Consider the following 21,845-nt stretch of genomic DNA (forward strand, 5'->3'; position numbering starts at 1 on the left):
TCTGACAACAAAAAGATAAGACTTTACAAAAATGTTTCATAAAAGTAGCAAAAAAACCCCCCAAAAACGCTTGACTGCCTGGTGGTGTGGTCCAAGGTCCCAAATGGTAACCTTGCTGTCAGTGCAGTGGTGGCGTGATGCAGGGAGTCTTTTATACACACTACGCACCACTGTTGCCTCTCACCTGCACTTTAACAGAAGAAAGGTGTCACAATTCCCACACGGCAGCAGACATCACACCAAGCTTCAAAAGGCAAGGCAGGGATGTTTGCCAGACAGCAATTTCGACATGAGAAACAATTCAAACCCCCCAAAAACATATATTATAGGAGGAAAGACTATTCAATGGACACTTAGTTCAGTGATATTTTAAAGGGTGGTCGCTAAGAAATGAATGATTATTTATATATCTTCATTATACAGTATATCTTAACCGCATAAACTATACAATGCCTTCCGTAAAATCTCATTTATTGGCATTAAAGTAAGAGTTTTATCATGTGCTGTGTAAACTTAATAAGCATGTCTCCACCGTGCTTAATAAGTTGGTATCATCCAGTGTAGCAGTGCCGCTAATTAGTTGTTGGGGACTGTTCATGACAGACTCAATATTACAATTTAAATACATCACAAATGAAAAGTGCTTCGCAAAGATGTACAACATTATAGGACTTTTATTTTACTTTTTCACAATGTTTAATTATTGTCATTGATTAAAACAATATAGTACATTAAACATATTTTAACAGTAACGTTTGAATGCATTTTTATGTATTATGTTTTCATTTATTTTCTTTTTATGTTTTTTTTTTCATATTTTTAATCTATTCACTTATTTACTTGATTTGTTGACACTTTTTTATTTTACTTTCATTTTCTACTCTTTTCTTACCGTATTAGAAAACGATGGCACTTAAACGAGAACTGAATGGACTTTTTTTTCCTGAAAAATATTAACAAATTGTAATTGCTAATGACGATGAATTAAGTGTAAAAGTGATGTTCTTTCAGGTAAAAAGCCTGTAAAGGACATTCAAAATAAACTAAAGCATGACCATTACCATTATATTTGGTTATAAATAGAAAATAATATAAAATGTTATATTTGCTTTGTATTAAATTGTATTAATATTTTATTAAGACTGGTGTTCATTTTTTTTTAAATTAGAACTTGTATAGTTTATTTTTTAAAAGATCTACAATAAAACACCCAAACACTTTTTTATATATATTTTTTGATAAAAACAATACACATGAATTTCTTAATTTTTTAAACTCCAATTATGTTTCATTATATTTTTAATTACGTCCTCCTGCTATTTTAATTTTCTTTTAATTTTTTATTTACTTATTCCAGCGATAGTTTTTAAATTTCATTATCGTTCTTATTTTTTCTTCTGACATTTCATGGTAAATAGTGAGGCATAAATTATCCTTTTTTAAGTGACCAAATATTGGTCCCTAAATCCATACGGGCATTATAATTAATAAACACACCAAAAAACAATCACATGATGATGTATACATAATATGTCTTTCAATTTTCATATGATTTGGTTTTGTTTGGAATTATTTTCTATTCTTTGCGGCATTTATCCATTTTTTCATGCAACAGCACTAAAGAAAATGCAACATAAAACAAGTTGCTTTTATTCTTTAACTGCTTGACCTTGAAACCTGCAGCGTCACGGCTCGTTTGTTGTTCTCACGCCACAGGCCATAAAGCCATAATGACTTTATGTGCTCATATACTGTATTCCCAAGCACTAACATCCCCTCATGACACCATTACACTTCAGTGTGCCCCACCAGCCGTGACTTGATCACACGCCGGCCCTCAACTTTCTCATCCTTTGACTTTCTCATGGAGGTCTTGGAGACATGTGGGCCTCCCGGAACCACAGCTTGCTACAGTGTGGTCCACGTTGACGCAGGAAAAGGAATTCCTCACTGACATGCCTCACTCACGTCCGAGCTTTCTCAAGCTGCAGTACAAGTTGATGTTCGCTTGAGGTCGCTGTTTACGCAAGAGAACAACCTCTGAGCTCCACTCTGGAGTCTGCTTTGATAAAGATAATAAGACGTATAAAATACAACAACATAATATTAGAGACACCTGTCAAAACTTCAAATGCAAAACTACAATACCAAACTCAAAAGTGAGCACTTTTTTTCTTTAATACAATTCTTACATGAGATGTCATGACTGAATATTGGTAACATTTTGAATCCTGTATTTTTTAATCAATTAATACAACAACAAAAGTGCCTTTATTCGAAAAAAAAGGTATTTTTATTATTCTCAGGGCATTCAATCGATGGCAACTGGACTGTTCAAGTTGTCTTAGAAGTCGTTTCGCCTCTCATCCGAGCAGGCTTCATCAGTACATGCTCAAAGACGGGGTGGGACAGACAGCAGTCAGACTAGATAGGACATGCTTAAAGACTTGGTGGGACACACACCAGTCAGACTAGATAGGACAGCTCTAGTGTGAGAGCCTGGTGCAAGATCCAATCTATTTATCCTCTAAAGGAGGAGGCGGGTCCACACAGCTCTTTAGTGGTGTCAAATGATGATCTTTGGGATATAATGGAGTGGGGCCTCTGCAAAGACAAAGACAAAGCTTTGTGGTATTATTATTATTGGGTATGTCAAATGATTACATCTTTTGATCAATTAATCATTTTTCAAAACAAGGAATCATGATTAATTAACCATTTGCAACCATGTGTGAAATATGCCCATTTTAACTGTATTTTATGAACAAAAAGATCATTGACAGGACACAATTATATGCAGTATGTACATATGTACAGTATTAACAGCTCCTAATCAACTGAAAATTTAACTCAAGCTAAAAGACACCACACATGTCTGAAAATGTATTTGTCCAATGATACTCTCTTTAATAGTAACACAACATTTGAATCACACTTTAACCAACAAGCCATGAAGAGTTGCGTTCAAAGACACCAAGTAATTTAAATTGAATTGTATTTTCTGGGATTTCCGAACATACTTAAATGCAATAAATTGTACTTCCACAGTAAGAGTTATCTTAAGGTACCAAATTGTATGAAAAATTTGGCCAATACGCTGGCGTACGTCGAATAAGTTCTGGGTACGTTTTGTATAAGTTAAGAGCACGCTGAAGCATGCCAGCATACGTCATAGTACGTCCCAAGTCGTCCAAAACCTTTGTGCATGCACAAAACTTTTTGACGTATGTCAACGTATGATTCATACGTCCCGCATACGTGGGCAATAAGTTATGCGATCGTTGACGCCCGTTCACACACATCACTTGTAAGTTACGCACAAGTCGTAATACGTCAAGATACGTTGAGACAAAACTGTGTCTTCTTGGCTCTCTTCTTGGCAAGGGTTGGCTGAGAGGAGATGGAGGCCACTGGGGAAGTAGCTTCCGATACCATTGACGATGCCTGAGAGGCGTTAGAACCTGCGTCATCTCCATCAGAGTGAGAGTGGGAGGGGGGGGCTGTGGGTGGTGATGGATCCCTCCGTCACTGCCCTGATGCTTCTTGGAAGCGGTATTCGAAATTTTCTTCGGCATGATGGTGATGTTGACACTGCGATGTCTAGTGAGGTTATGAAATGAGTCATCAAGTGGCAGCCTTTTTATAGGCTACGACACGTGATCGTCGGCCATACGCTGCCGTGTGGTCTGCGTAAGTTAGTCTGCCGTTGGGCATAAGTTGTGAACGCCGGCAACACGCTACGCATTCGTTGGTATAAGTTGTCTATAAGTTATAGAAATGTTCTATATGAGTTACTAATACATCATGTATACGTCAAACTCGTTATGTATACGCTATGTATACGCCCAAAATGGAAAAAAACGTCGACAGTTCAACGTATGCCATCAAAATGATCACGTCGGGCATGCGCTGGCTAAATCGTCAAGGTGTGACAGGGCCTTTAGAGAGTGCTAAGAATATCCACTTATTGTTTTTCTTTGTCTTTCTGTTTATTTAGACAACAGATACGCCCATATTAATAGGAGAATTTGTGATTTTCAGAGTTTCCCTGAATGCATCTCTAGTGACAATGAGGAGGAGTCGTTCCCATGACGTGTTTGTGAGTTGGAATTGCACTGCTGGTGATGTGTTCAGGTCATAATAAAGTTATAAAAGAGCGTCAGACTGTGTGTGACTGTGTGGGGACGCTACACTATGCTTCCTCCGTCTGACGTCACAACAGAAAGGTGTGGCTTGACATGATGCGCATGCCTTAATTCCGCTAAAAATGTTAACACGCTATTTTTGACAGCCCTATTTATTATTGTGTTAATATCAACATGTCAGATTTTTCTCTTTACAGCAGGCCTTTTTGCATTTTTTCCCCCTATTTTCACTCTGTTTTTTTGGTTAATTTTATTTCTACAGTAAGAATTAAGCTATGGGCCACACTTTGGTTACTGTTGGTTTATTTAGTTACTGTATTTGGTTAGCATAAACATAAACCTTATATTGTAATTGTGTATAATCTGGTATTTTTCTGTCCTTTTTGGATTTATTTTTTTTTACAGTAGAATACTGTACATTTAAATCAAATTAATGAATTACTGTTGGACTATAGACATTTGTCATTTTCCATTGTAAATTACCTTTATTTTAATACATGGCCAATTTAATTTTTAAAAGTGAGTTAGCACTATTAGACACGGTGAGCTATTTAAATAGTTTTGTTTTGCTGGTTTACTACAAATTATTACAAGCTGCTAAACTTTGCAAAAAATAAACAAACAAATAATTTAGAGTGTAACTGTATTATGATTAAATAACTAATATTATGTTGTATTATTTGTGTGCTATTAGTAGTCTTTTTAAGTGGAAAGTTACATCATAAATGTTTGGATTTGACCTTTCATTAAGTTGAACTGCACAATGGAAACATGTTCATCAGAATCAGAGTCAGAATCCAAATAGTTTTTATTGCCATTATCAGTGTAATTAATGTCTTACAATACATCTTATGCAGCATTATGACTGCCAGATAAGGAGGCACACTTAGATCATCAACAACACTGCCGACTCAATAAAGATTTATAAGTACTGTAGATCTACGCCCTGTAGATCCACAAACCATGTTTTTAGTAAGACACAAGATGTTGAGGGATTTTGAAGAAATACCGGAGCTACAAAAATGCCAAGTGGCGCATCGACTCAGGGGGTTTATGTGGAGAAAATAAAAAGTGTGTGACTGTGTGATGCTGTCAAGGACTTAAATGCTTAAAAATGGTGGGATTAACGAGTAACAAGCAGGAGACATGCTGGACAGTTCAAAGGACGGGTGCCCGGGAGCCATTGGTTTTTCTGAATGTGGCCCTTGGTAGAGAAAGTTTGGACACCTTGCTTAACCTCATCGCTCCAACCAGACTAGCGAGTTTTGCTGCTACGAGCATATAGAGGGAAAATGTCAAACAACGACAATGGAGGACGTCTCAGCATGCGGCTGTTGGTAAGAAGAGATGTTTCATCCAAAAGGAGAATGAGGGCAGCAAGAAAACAAATAACTTTGGAGGGGAAATCTGATGTTTTTGTCATTTCTAGCTATGTAGTCTCAACAGTTTTGTCATGGTTAATGTTGCGCATGTGGTATCGGCTACGCACGACTGACCAGGTCCTAGAAATAGTACCTCATAGTACAGTAATCCCTCGTTCATTGCGGTTAATTGGTTCCAGAAACGGGTGTCTTTCTTCATAAATGGAATATTTTAGTAGTTAAGAGCATAGAAAACCTGTTTACAACCTTCTAAATACGGTTTTTAACATCATTAGAGCCCTCTAGACATGAAATAACACCCCCATAGTCATCTTTACACTCATTACTCAATATTACTCAATAATAATAACAACAGGAATTTAGCCATTTAAGACGGGGGTGTCCAAACCTTTTCCACCGAGGGCCGCATATTGAAAATGGAAGGATGTGGGGGCCACTTTTACCTTTCTTAAACCAACCCATGTAGATATGATGAGATGTTTTTATATTTAGAGAAAAAAACAGCCTGCATCTCAGCTTTGTGTACATTTGTTCTTGTATGTATCGTGACTTTATTGTCATATGTTGACTCTGTCATCATAACTGGATGTGGATGAGGCATATACAAAAACTTTCTTGAAATATCCATAAAGTTCTACAATAAGCACTGTCCACCGAAAATAGTAACAAATAAGCAAAAGAAGAGAAATCAGACATGGATGACAAAAGGACTGCAAAATACCTGCAAGAAGAAAAACACATTATACAGGAGATGTATAATTCAAAAAGCTAAAAAAGCAAAAAAAAAAATGTGTAGGATATATAAAAATAAGCAAACAAAGATTTTGAGAGCGAGTAAGAAAGAATATTCTAGTCCACTATTAGGCAAGAATAAAAACAACAGTAGAGCAACATGGAGCATCCTAAACAGTATTATTGGGAATGGTGCTAAGAAATGCCGAAAATGATAGTATGAATAAGGTAGTCGAAAGGTTCGATAACTACTTTGTAAATATTGGACCGAACCTGGAAGAAAAGACCCCAAATTTCTTGCCAGTAGAGGAAGGAAATAATTGATATTGTTAACAAATGGAAAGCAAAAATGTCAACCGAGTGTAATGGAATTGGAATGGAAACGATCCAAAAAGTTATTAAGGAGCTCGCAGAACCACTGACATACATCAGTAACTTAGCATTCCAGACTGGGAAACTTCCAAACAAAATGAAAACAGCTAAAGTGAAGTATCAGTTTTCAAAAATGGGAGACAAACATCAATTCACAATCTACCGAACAGTTTCCTTGTTAACACAATTATCTAAAATCATTGAAAAGCTGTTCAATAACAGGTTGGACAAATTTATTAATAAGAATGAACTCCTCGCGGACAGCCAATATGGACACAGAGCTAACATTTCAACTTCCATGGTATCGATTGAAATTACCGAGGAAATTAGCAAAGCTCTAGACCGCAGAAAGTGCGCAGCTGCAGTATTTATGGATTTAACAAAAGCCTTCGATACAATCAATCACAACATCTTAATTACAAAACTAGAAAGATATGAAATGAGATACGGAATCAGTCTTGAACTGGGTTAAAAGCTACCTAGCAGATAGGAGACAATACGTAAAACCAGGAGAATATACATCTGGGAGCTTAAATATATCATGCGGCATACCCCAGGGGTCAATATTGGGACCAAAACTGTTCAATCTATATATAAACGACATCTGTAAAGTAACGAAAAACCTAAATCTAGTATTATTTGCAGACATTACAACCGCATTCTGTGCTGGAGAGACAGCAAACAAGAACTAATAAAAAGGATTAAACATACTAAAAAGATGGTTTCTCACTGAATCTGAGTAAAACTAAAATAGCGCTTTGGAAATAGCAGAAAGGATACGCAAGCGCAAATACAAATTGATGGCGTAATCATTGACAGGGTTAATGAAAATACATTTCTCAGGGTCATAACAGATGATAATATGAACTAGAAATCTCACATAAAAAATATACAACATAAAGTGGCAAGAAATACCACAATGATAAATAAAATCACTCCATGCGCTCTATTGCGCTCTTATATTACCATATCTAACTTATTGTGAGGAGATATGGGGTAATAACTATAAAATACACTTCACTCATTAACATGGAAGGTCAGTTAGGCTAATCCATAATGCCGTTTACAGAGAACATACGAACCCTTTATTCCTAAAAGCACAATTATTACAATTTGCTGACTTGGTAAACTTTCAAACAGTTAAAATTCTGTACAAAGCAAACAATAACCTGTTACTCAAATATGTCAAACAATTCTTCTCAACAAGAGAGGAGAAATATGACCTTGGGGAAAAATGTAACTTAAGACACTTACATGCACGGACAACGCTAAAAGCCTTCAGGGTTTCTGTATGTGGAATCAAGTTGTGGAACATATTGAATAATGAACTCAAACAATGCACTAAAATGAGTGATTTTAAGAAACAGTACAAGCAGTTGATGTTGATAAAGTACAAGGAAGATACTTACAATACTTAACATACAATGCAAAGTCTAATCACTCTTACACTGACCACTAACTCTTCATTTCTGGTGAGTACGTTGTCTGTACTCACTCTTTATCAAACTGGTTCTGTCAACTATTAACCTTTTATCACTTATTATCTATTTGTTATTATCATCAAGTCTGCTATATCATTTCTTTGCAGTAAGTGTATCTACCTTGACTGTCGTTGCACCGCATTGTTATACTGGCTCATCATTTTCCCGTGTATTCGCAATTGGCAAACACTACATTTGGAAAACAGGAGGTGAACAAATGAATTGCAACTGATGTGAAACGGATGAGGGGTAGGATTAGAAAAGCGTTGCTTTTTCCTGCTCCTTTTCGGACATGTGGAACTGTGAACTGTACTGAGTGATGTACTAAGGTGTAACTTGTAAGCATGTTCGAAATGAATTAAACCATTACCATTACCCTTATAACTCTTTCCCAAATAAATTTTTCGAAAAATTGCAACTTTGTATTTGTTTAGTTTGTTTCTCATATTATGACTTTTTTCCTTTAATGTTTACATTTTTTATATTTTTTAAATGAATATTATGACTTTCCTCTCTTTAATATTTAGTTTTTATTCTTGTAAAATCACCGTTCTTTTTCCATTTTTGCTGTTTTTTTTTGTTTTTTTTTTAAAGTTTTCTTATTCAATTGTCCATCCATCCATTCCATTTTCTTCTGCTTGTCCGGGTTCGGGTTGTGAGTGTCCTAGGTCTGTCCTGGTGCCTCCTCCCCGCACCAGGGAGGCATCCAGACTAGATGCCCGAGCCACCTCAACTCGCTCCTCTCGATGTGAAGGAACAGCGGCTCTCTGCTGAGCCCATTCCGGATGACCGAGCTCCTCACCCTATCTCTTCAGGTGAGTCCAGCCACCCTACGGAGGAAACTCATTTCAGCCGCTTGTATCCGCGATCTCGTTCTTTCAGTCACGACCCAAAGCTCATGACCATAGGTGAGGGTGGGAACATCGATTGACCTGTAAACTGAGAGCTTTGATTTCCGACTCAGCTCTCTCTCTCTTTACCATGACGGTCAGTGGTGGTCAGTGACCACATTACTGCAGATGTTGTGCCAATCCGCCTATCGACCTCACGCGCCAGTCTTCCCTCACTTGTGAACAAGACCCCGAGATATTTGAACTCCTCCACCTGGGGCAAGACCTCATTCTCAACACGTAGTGTGAAATCCACCCTTATCCAAATGAAAAACATGCCCTCAGACTTGGAGGTGTTGAGTGTCATCCCAAAGCTTCACGATCAGCTGTTTTGAAGGTCACAGCCTGATGAGGCCATCAGGACCACACCGTCTGTGAATAGCAGAGATGAGATCTCAAGGTGCCCAAACTGGAGTCCTTTGACGTCTAGAAATTCTGTCCATGAAAATTATGAACAAAATCAGTGACAAAGGGCAGCCTTGGCGTAGGCCAATGTTGACTCTACTTACTGCTGGCTATGCGAACCAGGCTCCTGTTCCGGTTGTACAAGGACCGAATGCCACGTAGTAACGCGCCACCAATCCCATACTCCCGGAGCACCCCCCACAGGACACCGCGAGGTACACGGTCAAATGCCTTTTCCAAGTCCACAAAGCACATGTAGACCGGTTGGACAAACTCCAATGTACCCTCCAGGACCCTTGCAAGGCTGTAGAGCTGGTCCAATGTTCCGCAACCAGGACGAAAACCAAATTGCATCTCCTGTAGCCGAGGTTCGACTAACGGTCGCACCCTTCTCTCCAGCACCCTGGAATAGACTTTCCCAGGGAGGCTGAGAAGTGTGATCCCACTGTAGTTGGAACACACCCTCTGGTCACCGTTCTTGAAAAGGGGGACCACCACCCCGGCCTGCCAATCCAGAGGTACCGTTCCCAACTTCCACGCAATGTTGAAGAGATGTGTCAACCAAGACAGTCTGTGTTTAATTGTATTTTTAGAAAGTGCAGAGGGCCAATAAAAAAATAGCCTTTAGCCATAAATGGATCCAACGGCCGCACTTTGGATCCTGGATTTAAGACATAAATAAGAGTCCTGCCTGTGTGTGTTATTATAAAGGTGTTCCGGTGCTAGGAGAGCACAGTGGCGGGCGGACAGGAAGTGATGTCGGGGGTTCAGAGTTGAGTTTTAGTTTGGTGTGGATTATGGCCGTAACAGTAGCCCATGTTTTTATTAGGGATTTTTATACCTGTTGTGAGAGCATTCAAACGAACATGCAATAACCTGATTCAAACCTGCAATAAAAGCCTGTTGTTCGTCTGGTGCTTGTGTGTGTCACCGAACATTCCAACAAAATGACTGACACCTAGTGACCAATGTAGAATACTACACATCATTCACAGCATCTTTGAATCCATCTTCTGAATGCCTTTTATTTATTTATTTTTTTACTTCATTTAGCCATTTTTATGCTTGAAAATGTTTAATTTGCGCAAAAGAATACATAGAATTTGCTTAAATATGCATGTTTTGACTAATAATAGGCCATATTCAGTCACGAAACAGCACCATTTATGAATTAATGTAGTTTTGAAAGCGTGAAGCCGCAAAATTGGACGCCTGCACTTGCTTTGAACCAATGAAAAAGTAGAAGCATGCCTAGTAAAGGTGATACTGTGCAGTGGGAAACCATGCAAACATGTCTCCTATAAACCCCAATAATGTGCTCTCCACATTTATTGATTTATTTATCATTGAACATGTCAAACACAGAAAGTGAGCAAACTAACATGGGACATGAATAAGGGGTTGGATGAAATAAGCTCTGCTTCTTCCTACTGTTTTGCGGACATGTTGAATGGTGCAAGTGTAAACGTGAGGTACTTCAATGTATCATTGTTGAGCATGTTCAAAACTATTAAACCATTATCATTACCATGACATTGTCAATGCACTCAAACAACACAATATTCAGTCATGTGTAAATTGAACAGATGCTCACTTTTATTTCTTTACTTTGATCAAATATATATATAAAAAATGAACTCATCAGTATGCAAGTGATATCATACAGTTTTCAGTTATTTATCTGCACATCTTTTATATTACAAGCTTAGTGATTGAAGGTCATAGCATCCACTGAAACATAAACATGCTTTCTGTGCGTTTTCAGTCAAACTTAAGGGCAAACAACCTCACTGGGAACAGCTAACAAGCAATCTATCTTATTAAATAAAACAAAAAAACGTGACGCTATCACGCTTTGTTACCAATCTGCTTGTAGAGAACCATTGAAACCACCATGGCGGCAATCTAGAAAGAACACAACCACAAAGGTGTTGATTATGGACTTTATCCAGATTAGAAATGCATTTTGCAATTTAAAAGCGTTACACATTTAAATTGCAAAATGGTAAGGTTACACCTAACGTTATGCAATGAAACTGTGCAATGCGACGTAACAAAGCAGCATAGCTGACTTCATAATGTTCTTCTTTGGGCTGGAAATGAGTTAACTGAATCAACAGTGCCTCTGCTGGCTGCAGCAAAGCACTGCACTCCTTTTTGGCTCAACTATTGTAAATGTATCACTAATGAACAACAGGAAAAAACACAAAATGATATTGTAGTTATTGCTGCAGTATCTAACATGCCACAGCGACAAATGACTTTTATAGTGCTTGTCACTGCAGTATGACTACTAAACTACTGTAAATGTCAATATTTATTGCTTCCTTTTCATGCAGTTTCCTTATTTGCGCAACAACAGAGGGGGCAAGGAGTCAAATACGGGATTTATTTTATAATGCGCCACCCTTTCTAATTATTTTTTCAGTAATGCATAATGATTTTTGATTAACCTTGCATACCTCGCTATGAAGCACTGTAACAATGAAGTCAAAAAACAAAAAGAACACATTTTTGTAAAACAAATACAATTATAAAAAATAGCAGTACAAAATTATAAATAGAATAATACAAAATAATTGGTGTTTCAAATGATACACATATATCAAAATGTCTACATGTTTTGTTGTATTTGTGCGTGTTTTTAGATTTTAAAAAAATCAAATATAATATAAAATGTATAATATTTCAATTGAATATCAATGTTATTGGAATATTACAATTTGTAATACATATAATGAAGGTTTACTGTTAAAATATGATATTGAGGGCTGTCAAATCAGATTGATCACAGTTTTTAAATGAATGAATCATGATGAATCACCATTAGCAACTATGTTTGAAGTATGCCACACATGTCTAAAAATCTATTTGCCTAACACAAGTCTCTTGAAAAGTAGTGCATTTTGAATCACACTTTAACCGAGCAATAAGGGTTTGCATTCAAAGACATCACGTAGTTTAAGGTAAATTTGCATGTTTTCAGTGTATTGTCTGGGATACATCCGCATTAAAAGTTACAAAGTGAGCGATAACAATATCCACTTCATGTTTTTCTTTGTCTTTCTCTTTATCTAGACCACACATACATGCATAATAAAACTGTTTTGTGATGTTCGTAGTGTCCCTGAATGTATCTCTTGTACTTGTACTTGTAATGAGACTGATGAAGTGTCGTTCCGAGGGAAAACAGACTACAGACGTGTTTGTGAGTTAGAGATACTGTAAATTCCGGTTGTTTAAGCCGCACCTACTAAATTTAGAGATAAAAACAGGTCTGTACATTTAAAAGCCGCACCGGACTGTAATCCGTACATTTGTGAGGACCAGGACCTTTATTTGACAGGAGCTATGAAAAAACTCACGACGAGCTTGTCAACCTATTGGAAATCATCTTACAAAGAACGCTAAAATCAGGACACAGCAACTTAACACTCAAAAGGTAGCTAAGATGTATACAAGTACCAATATGATTTTTAAATTTAAAAAACAACTATTTTAAGAGCTTCCCATCATGCACTTCATTCCAGCAACGAATTTCATTGGACACGTCTGCCAGAGGAGCCGAGAGGGAGGCTCCTCCAGCTCCTACTGGTGGACAGAGGCAGCTGATGAATCATTGCAGCACAGCCATGTTCAATGCAATGCTTTGCTGGGACAAAATGCATGATGGGAATCTGTTAAAATACATCTAGTTGTTTTTTTTTTATTTTAAACTCGTATCGGTACTTATATTGTATATTTCTTATCTACCTTTTGAGTATCAAGTTGCTGTGTGATGATTTTAGAGATCTTTCTAAGATAACGCCATGACTCAGACTGTTATATTGAGTAATGACCTCCTGCATTTTCCGATGGGTTGACAAGCTAGTCGTGAGTTCACTTATAGTTCTTGATTGGTTCCTGCCAAAGAAAGAGCTACCGTTATTTCCTCACTCACTTGTGAGCGGCACAGTATTTAAACGATTAGTAGTAGTTCTGAAATAAAGGAGGTCACGAGATTAGAACATAGGCAGAAATTAGTCACACCGCTGTATAAGCCACAGGGTTCAAAGTTTAAGAAAAATGTAGCGGCTTATAAACCGGAAATTACGGTATATTGTGTTGGAATTGCACTGCCGTTGATGTGTTCAGGTAAGAATAAAGAGAGAAAGAGCATCGGACTGTGTGTGTCTCTGTGGGGATTCTACACTGTGCCGCCATAACAGGTGTGTGTGCTTTCCCTGGTGCGCATGCATTCATTACACAAAAAAATGTAACTTAATTCAGTAAATTAGTTACCACTATTAACATGTTATTTTTGACAGCCCTAATGATATTAAAACAACTTTTAGATGTATTATGTTTTAACAAATTACAAGAATAAAACATTTTGAAAATATTAATACTTTTGTTGTGTACAGTAGGTTTTTAACGGGTAGTCAGCATCATGAATGTGAAGCTTGAAATACTGTAATATTCAGGAGTTTCAAACATAAAAAGGAACTAATCTGAAGGCACGTCATCTGTGTAGGCTCTCAGTCGTACAGGAGTTGTCCATCGAGGAAAAGGCTTCTTGAGACGTCATCTGTACTTCTGTGAAGAAGGTGTCGGACGTTTCGCTCCTCATCCGAAGAGCTTCGTCAGCGAACTAATAAGTGCTGGTAGCTTAGGCCTTAAATACAGTAAGAGTGGGCGGAATTGGTGTGCCAACACCCTCCTCCTATTGGTTCCTTACACTAAGCCTGGGCGGAGTAGTGGTATAATCCTATCCTGCTATTAACACCTCCGATAAAAGGGAAGCGTCGCTCCCTGAATTGGGTATGAACGACTCTGATACTGGCTCGCTACCAGCACTTATTAGTTCGCTGACGAAGCTCTTCGGATGAGGAGCGAAACGTCCGACACCTTCTTCACAGAAGTACAGATGACGTCTCAAGAAGCCTTTTCCTCGATAATCTGAAGGCACTACTGATTTATCCAAGAGATTGTGCCTCGGTAGGTGCTGCTGTTGTGGTCAGCAACCTGCTTCTCCAGTACTCTTTAATATTTGTGTGTTGACAATTTTTCAAATATAGTAGAATAGGAAGCAGATGGTTTTAGACCTTTTAATAATGAAGTGAAATAAAACTAAGTGTGTTTTGTGTTGTACCTCAAGAGCGGCGATCCCGAGCGCCACGGCTGCAACTATCACAGCATTGTCCTCAATCAGCTGCAGCAGCTTGTTGAAGCAGCCGTCAACCAACTGGGGGAAGCAGACCACATGTTCAAGCATATCGTCTAAACACCAATGAACCCCAAAACAAGCGCGTAAGATTACAATCATGTACCCCAAGTTCTGCGGACGCTTCTGCTGCCTCTCCGCTGCACATGCCACCGACGTCTGTCCCGTTGCAACAATAGGATGGATAGAAGCCATTGTTTTGGACGTAGAAGGGTGAGTTGTTGAAGTCGGTGTAGTTCTTGTATCCACAGCACTGAAACTGTGAGGAAGGCGTTACAACACAAGCCCAGAACATGACATAATAGTAGCCTCCGAGTGGCCTCCTACCCCCTCCATGGTGGTGTTCCACAGAGACGTCAGGCTCTCGTCCTTTCCAAACTTTGCACGGAGGCTTTTTTGGACTTCAGTCTCAAGACTATCAAAGAGATCCTGAGCCTGGAGAGGAATGACAAAAGCTCACTAAACATCTACTGGTCACATTCACGTTCAGCAGTCTGTACTTACCACATCCTTAAAAACGAGCAGCACCACGGCGCCAGCGACCTCGATGAGGAATATAATCAGCACAATACTGAAGAACTGAAGGAAGAGAATGTGACCCGTGATACACTTTATCTTATTGCATTACAGTGAAGGCATTTAAGACGACGTCCCTCGGATTGGCTGACTAAAAAACATGAACAATTGAAAAATGAAATAAATAGAAATGGAAACATTTCAAAATTAACTCATTCAATAACAAAGACATATTTATACGTTTTTATAAACCCGAACGCCAGATCCCAAAGACGTTTTTATACAGATTTCATGTTATTTTGGGCGAGAGGCAAAAAGAGGTGATGACGCAACTGCACACTAATAGATGTCACTGTTACTGCAGTTTTAAGCCATAAAAACCGCCACAAAATGGCAGAAGTGCATTTAATAAGAACTCAGCATGGATCATTTGCATGTATTAAGGGGCTTAACAGCAAGGAGGAAGGGGAAGCGCATGCAGGAGTGTAGCATGCGGAAGGTTACTCATTGTTGGGAAAATGTAACGCATACACACACAGTTTAGTTCCAAATGTGAAAATTAATAATAATTCATGGTGTTATATCTACATAAATAGTTATTTTGAAGTAAAACAACCCTTTTTTGTGTTGTTTATGTTGTGGTACAGTTGTTTAAATATTTGAGCTGTCGCAAAAGCGACACATTCTAGTCAAAGTAAAAAGTTATGCTTGAAATGTATCTTTTCACAAAAAGCTGTTTTTCCTCCTTTTCTTGTTGGGAACTGATATTTTCCTGAAACATACCTATGTTCTACTGCTGATTAAAGAACGGAAAAAGGTAGAAACAAGGTAGAAAAATCAGTCAAAATTGTCTAAAATGGCTGGTACTGAAGGGGTTGTCTTGAGTTAAAAATGTGATTTAAATCAAATCTATAATGCAAATCTTTAATTTTTAACAAAAGTGCTTTATTAATATAAACAGGGTTTGCCTGGTCCACAAAAGTTCCAATGTAATGCAGGTGTGTCCAAAGTCTGGCCCGGGGGCCATTTGAGGAACTTTTTAAAAATTGGTCCATGGCATATTCTAAACACAAAATTAAACAGGGCCTCACATCAGAATAATTCCAAAACTTCAGTGGAACCCGTTTATGTCCACGCCCCTGGGACAGGCTGACTGACGGCTGACTGACCTTGACATAAGTGGTTGTAGACATTACCAAAATAGAAAAAGAAACAAACATTGCTGGCACATTTACTTGTAACTTCGGCCATAGACGTAAAGACAATAGGCGATGATAATAAACGATTGAATATATGACAGATTGTTTACATGGTTTTCCTGCATTTGTGCATATTTTTATTTGATTTGATTCTTCTGTTTTCATATGATATTTTATACTCTAGTTTTTATCTTACTGTACTTATATCTAACAGACTTGCTGTTTTTCATTTTATATCCTGACTACAATGACAATAAAGCTTTCATACATGCAAATCTAAAGACCAATCTAAAAAAAATGGAATGGATAAATAGTGACATGATTTTATTTTGAAGCTTACTTTGCACTGATCAGGAAATCACAGTGCGCATGTTTTAATGCTGTGTAACTAGACAGTAATTATGTTGCTGTTTAGCAAAAAGCACAACGTTATCAATATAACATGTCGACATAAACTGACATTTTCATAGAAATGACTCATTTGTCAACGTCGGCCTAAGCGGACACTTTTTAGTAATGCATTCTTGTATAATTGTATTTTTAGAATGTGCCACTGAAAAAAAAAGTTGCAGGAATTGGACACCACTATCTTAAGAATTGATTGAAGCAGGTGAAGGCTCCGATGGTATAAGTTTGGTCAACGTTTGAGCAACATCTGTGTGTGTCAAAGAAGGTGAAAGTGTTGGATGCTCACCAACAGAAGCATGCACCTGCTCTCCCTGATGGCGCCGCAGCAGCCCAGGAAGCCGATGACCAGCAGCACGGCCCCGACTGCAATGAGCAGGTAAGCGATGTTGGCCACCTGGGATACCTCTGACGGAAGTTCTTCCACACTATCCAGTATTCCCATGAGGGAATTGCTGTCCACCTTCACCCAAATGCCCACACCCAGGATGGCAGCACCTGCTAACTGAAAGACAACAAGCCTGGATGGTATCTGAAAGTTTTCACCATTTTAATCAATATTAGGGGTGGGCGGATCTATCCAAATATCGATGTAGATACAAAGTGTAACATGATGAGATTACCCCAATTCTAGCCTCCCTCCACAGGTTGGCTGTGTGTTTTAGAATTGATTTTAAGGTTTTATTGTTTGTTTTTAAGGCGTTGAACGGGCTGGCCCCTCAATACATCTCGGACCTCGTCCGAAGGCCAGCTCCAATCGGTGGTGCCTAAGACAAGACTTAAGACTAGGGGAGACCGGGCCTTTTCCATAGTTGGCCCATAGCTGTGGAACACTCTCCCCTTCATTTAAAAATGGCGCCCACAATTGAAAGCTTTAAGTCTTGTCTTACAACCCATTTTTATTCTCTGGCTTTTAACTTGTGAGTCGTGTGCTCCTCTGTGTCTTTTATTCTTCTTTAGTTTTCATTGCTTCTATTTATTTTATTTTATTTGCTTATTTATTTTTGACTTAATTCTTGTATTTATTGCTTTTATTGTTTTTACTTCTTGTTTCAAATATTTTACTGTTCTAAGTGTCTTTGTTTTTATTTGATCTTTTCGTTTCTACTGTAGTAATTTGTCATTTTACTTATTTATGGTTTTACTAGTCTGTGAAGCACTTTGGAAACAGTGTTTATAAAATGTGCTATATAAATAAAGTGGATTGGATTGGATTGGATTGAAAAACCAATACTGTACAGTAATAGTAAAAAAAAATGTGGTTATGATACTGTGTGTTGTTTCTAACATTTTGGTTGCCTTATTTAAGGAGATGAGATGGTTAAAACATTGCAGTGCAGTTGCAATCATGCTCAAAACTGAGCATTGTTGTACTGGATCTCATCAGATTGTGTCAGTGTACCTAATGGCATGGTGTACACACACATCACCACCACCCGGTCATAACTTACAAAGATGGTGCCATTGAAGATGAACATCATCATTTTGAGGAATCCAGAGCAACACATCTTGGCGGATGTTTTTACACTGTTCAAAAAGAAAAAAGATTTGTTAGTTCGGCAGGAAGGAAGCGGTGGCATGCACCCGGTGTGTATAAAATGAGGCAGCTTCAACATGGCTCACATTTGCTTTAGTTAGACATTAACCAGTCGAAGTGGCAGAGAGCGGGGCCTCATCTTTGGATTTGGCAGCCTTTGCCAGCTTCAGTAGAAGTCACTCAACACTCATGTTTGTATACAGTAGAAGTAATTCCAAGCCAAACCAAGCACTCATGTGGCAGTCCACCTAACTTTTCACTCTTTATCATGCAATCAGTTTTATCAACCTGTGATTGGTTTAATAATTAAGATGCTGGCAGTACAGAGGTATCTTTTTTCCACTCTCCTGTATAATGCAGATAAAAGATGCTGGTTAAGACTTGTTGTTGCATTTATGTTGCTCCAATTATGCAATTGACCTCTGATAGCATGGTTCATTCATGACGCAGAAGCTAAGGCATCATTCAGTTCCACTGCAGGTAGCACAGAGGCGCCATAAAACACACAACACACCTTGTTACCAGCTAGACACACCTTTGTTACCCTCTGATCCTTTATGATCTTCCTTATTGCAGCTCTGACTCACATTAGCCACCTACTAGGTAAATTTGTTCCCAAGAGACAATAAAATATACAGTACTCCATGTCGTCAGCATTGGAATTCATTTGAGGGTAGAACTGGGGAAAATTACGGTAGCCGATATGAACTTTGCTACTGTAATATAAACATTAGCTTTCATATATCTCATCATGGGAAAACTTAAATTTTTTTTTGTTGGACTTAATAGCATTTTTAATGCTCAGCTATGAAGAAATATTAGGACAATCAAGCATTTGCGATAACTTGCAATGAGTCTCGTAAAGCACGGTGGAGGAATTTTGGTCCACTCATCTTTGCAGAACTGTTGTAATTCAGCCACATTGGAGGGTTTTTGAGCATGAACCACCTTTTTAAGGTCATGCCAGAGCATCTCAACAGGATTCAGATCAGAACTTTGACTAGGCCACTCCAAAGTCTTCATTTTGTTTTTCTTCAGCCATTCAGAAGTGGACTTGCTGGTGTGTTTTGGATCATTGTCCTGCTGCAGAACCCAAGTTCGGTTCAGCTTGAGGTCACAGATAGCCGGACATTCTCCTTCCGAATTTTTTGGTAGACAGCAGAATTCATGGTTCCATTTATCATAGAAAGTCTTTCAGGTCCTGAAGCAGCAAAACAGCACCAGACCATCACACTACCACCACCATATTTTACTATTGGTATGATGTTCTTTTTCTGAAATACTGCATTACTTTTACGCCAGATGTAAAAAAGTTCAACTTTTGTCTTGTCAGACACCATTGTATTTTCCCAAAGGTCATTAAGATGTTTTCTGGCAAAATAGAGACAAGCCTTAATGTTCTTTTTGTTCTGCAGCGATTTTCATCTTGAAACTCTGCCATGCAGGCTGTTTTTGCCCAGTGTGTTTCTCATGGTGGATTCTTGAACACTGACCTTAACTGAGGCAAGTGAGGCCTGCAGTTCTTTTTCATTTAAAAACCACATTTTGTGTTCAGTTTTGGACACACCTTCTCATTCAATGGATTTTCTTTATTTTAATGGCTAGATTCTCATTGAAGGCATCAAAACTATGAATGAACACATGTGGAATTATATATGAACAAAAACGTGTGAAATAACTCTAAATATGTCTTATATTTTAGATTTCTCAAATTAGCTTTTTTGATAGTGCTTTTTGAAAACCCTTGGTGTTCGCTCAGTGAGCTTCATGAGGTAGTCACCTGAAATGGTTTTCACTTCACTTTGTGCCTTGTCAGGCTTACTTAGTGGAATTTCTTGGCTTATTATTGTGGTGGGGACCATGGGGTTGTGTGGTGTATGTCCAAACTTTTGGCCTGTACTGTATATGCAGTATACTGCATATTTTTAAAATTTATTTTATTTTTTTCTCCTTTGTTTAACCAGGTTACTATATATTGAGATGAAAAATGTCTTTTACTAGAGCGACCTTGGTCAAGTGGCAGCAGCAGAGTCAGCAGAAGTGTGCCACAGTTCATTCTTACTTCCTCCTTACTTTGGAGGAAAGTTGTAATGTTAAAAGAATGAAGCCATAATAATATATTTTGAAAAGTTGTAATGCTACAAAAAATATAGATATTACAAGAAAGAAAGACATTTTTTTAAGGAAATTAGGAGGAAAAAGTTCTAATGGAACAAGAAAAAAAAGCTGTATTTCAATTCATATTATTACATTAAATTAATATAAATATTAAAAGTTGTAATATTACAAGAAAAGTGTCTGAATATAACAAGAAACAATTGGTCAAATGTTACAAGGAATATAGAAAATATTACAAGAAAATTGAAAAACCTGTCGTAATGGCACAAAAAAAAGTTTTTTTTAATTAAAAATTTGTGGTTATAAAAAAGAAAAGTAATGTTACAGATTTTTTTTTAAAGAAAATTTTGTAAATTATGAGGAAAAAATGGTTTGATGATAATTTGATGAAAAAATGTGTAAAATCTAAAAAAGAACCTTTTAATACTGTGAGAAAAAAGTTACAAAAACAAATCTGTAATGTTAGGAGAAAAAAAATTCTCAATATAACAAAAAAATGTATAACGTTACAAGAAATGTAGATAATATTACAATAAGGAAATTTGGGGAAAAGCTGTAAAATTTAAAGTTCCAAGAAAAAAAATCTTAAATACAAAATTACAGAATAACAGGAATATGTAATGTTACAAAGAATAATTTATAATGTTGATGTAATGTGACAATAACTTACAATAAATTGGAGCAAACACTGTTCTGTTTCAAAATGTTGTACTTTCTTGCCAAGGTCAAAGGTGAGATTATGGGACATAACGTCACAGCACGTCCAAGAAGTGATATATATTTTTTTTTTTGGTGTTTCACTTGAGCGACACTGTTCCCTCACTCATGTTGTCTGTTTTAATTAAAGCACGTATCTCCAAACGTATTATTTGATTTTAGAAAACAAATTCAAAACGTCATATTTTTCACAGAACAGTATCTAAGTGGAGTAATGAATTCTAAACATAATTGTTTAATCAAATATAACACTATTTGAACAAACAATTATATGTCAAATAGATTTATGCAGTGCGCCAATGTAATGAATACATTCAGTCCAGTACTTATTGAGTCATTTCTATCAGTTCCAACCAACTGAAGAGTGATAAGTTCATGTTCATCCAGTAATATTAACAGAAAATACCCTGACTTCTGCCCCGCAACCAAATAGGAGTGGATCACATGAACAACTTTCAGCATTAACTCCACAGTCTTGTCAAATTAAATGACAAAAATGAAATGGAGCTCATACCTGTGCTGCAGTGACGTCCGTTGATCAATCAGGAGTGTGTGCGACAAAAGGCTTCCGTGCCTTCCTTTATCTTCTCTCCAGTTTCACACACTGACACACACACATATCATGCAGATAGGGACGAAAAGGGGAGTTCACGGCCTGCACGTCACTGACTTTTTTCATTCCTGGCAGATAAGCAACATTTCCTAGGGGTCAAAGTCCCTTCAGACATGGCAACCTTTATGAC

The 21,845-nt window shown here is 37.6% G+C and overlaps 1 protein-coding gene across 1 annotated transcript; it reads right to left on the minus strand.

The window, feature by feature from the left end:
- Positions 1 to 10,981: 10,981 nt before the first annotated feature.
- On the minus strand, positions 10,982 to 21,728 carry LOC129183279 (tetraspanin-1-like). The gene is made up of 8 exons (XM_054780356.1): positions 21,617 to 21,728; positions 18,182 to 18,257; positions 17,020 to 17,235; positions 15,115 to 15,189; positions 14,938 to 15,045; positions 14,717 to 14,869; positions 14,539 to 14,631; positions 10,982 to 11,312 (listed from the first exon to the last, which is right to left on the minus strand). The coding sequence occupies exons 2-8, from the start codon at positions 18,236 to 18,238 to the stop codon at positions 11,256 to 11,258; spliced, it is 759 nt and encodes a 252-aa protein (XP_054636331.1). The 5' UTR covers positions 18,239 to 18,257; positions 21,617 to 21,728; the 3' UTR covers positions 10,982 to 11,255.
- Positions 21,729 to 21,845: the final 117 nt, after the last annotated feature.

The sequence above is a fragment of the Dunckerocampus dactyliophorus genome, chromosome 6, assembly GCF_027744805.1.
Source record: "Dunckerocampus dactyliophorus isolate RoL2022-P2 chromosome 6, RoL_Ddac_1.1, whole genome shotgun sequence".
In the NCBI taxonomy this organism is placed as follows: domain Eukaryota; kingdom Metazoa; phylum Chordata; class Actinopteri; order Syngnathiformes; family Syngnathidae; genus Dunckerocampus; species Dunckerocampus dactyliophorus.

Coding starts and splice junctions, on each gene's coding strand:
- LOC129183279 (XM_054780356.1), bottom strand. CDS start 18,238: ATGTGTTGCTCTGGATTCCTCAAAATGATGATGTTCATCTTCAATGGC. Junction 17,236..18,181: donor TCTTCAATGGCACCATCTTT/GTAAGTTATGAC, acceptor GTTGTCTTTCAG/TTAGCAGGTGCTGCCATCCT. Junction 15,190..17,019: donor GCAGGTGCATGCTTCTGTTG/GTGAGCATCCAA, acceptor CTCTTCCTTCAG/TTCTTCAGTATTGTGCTGAT.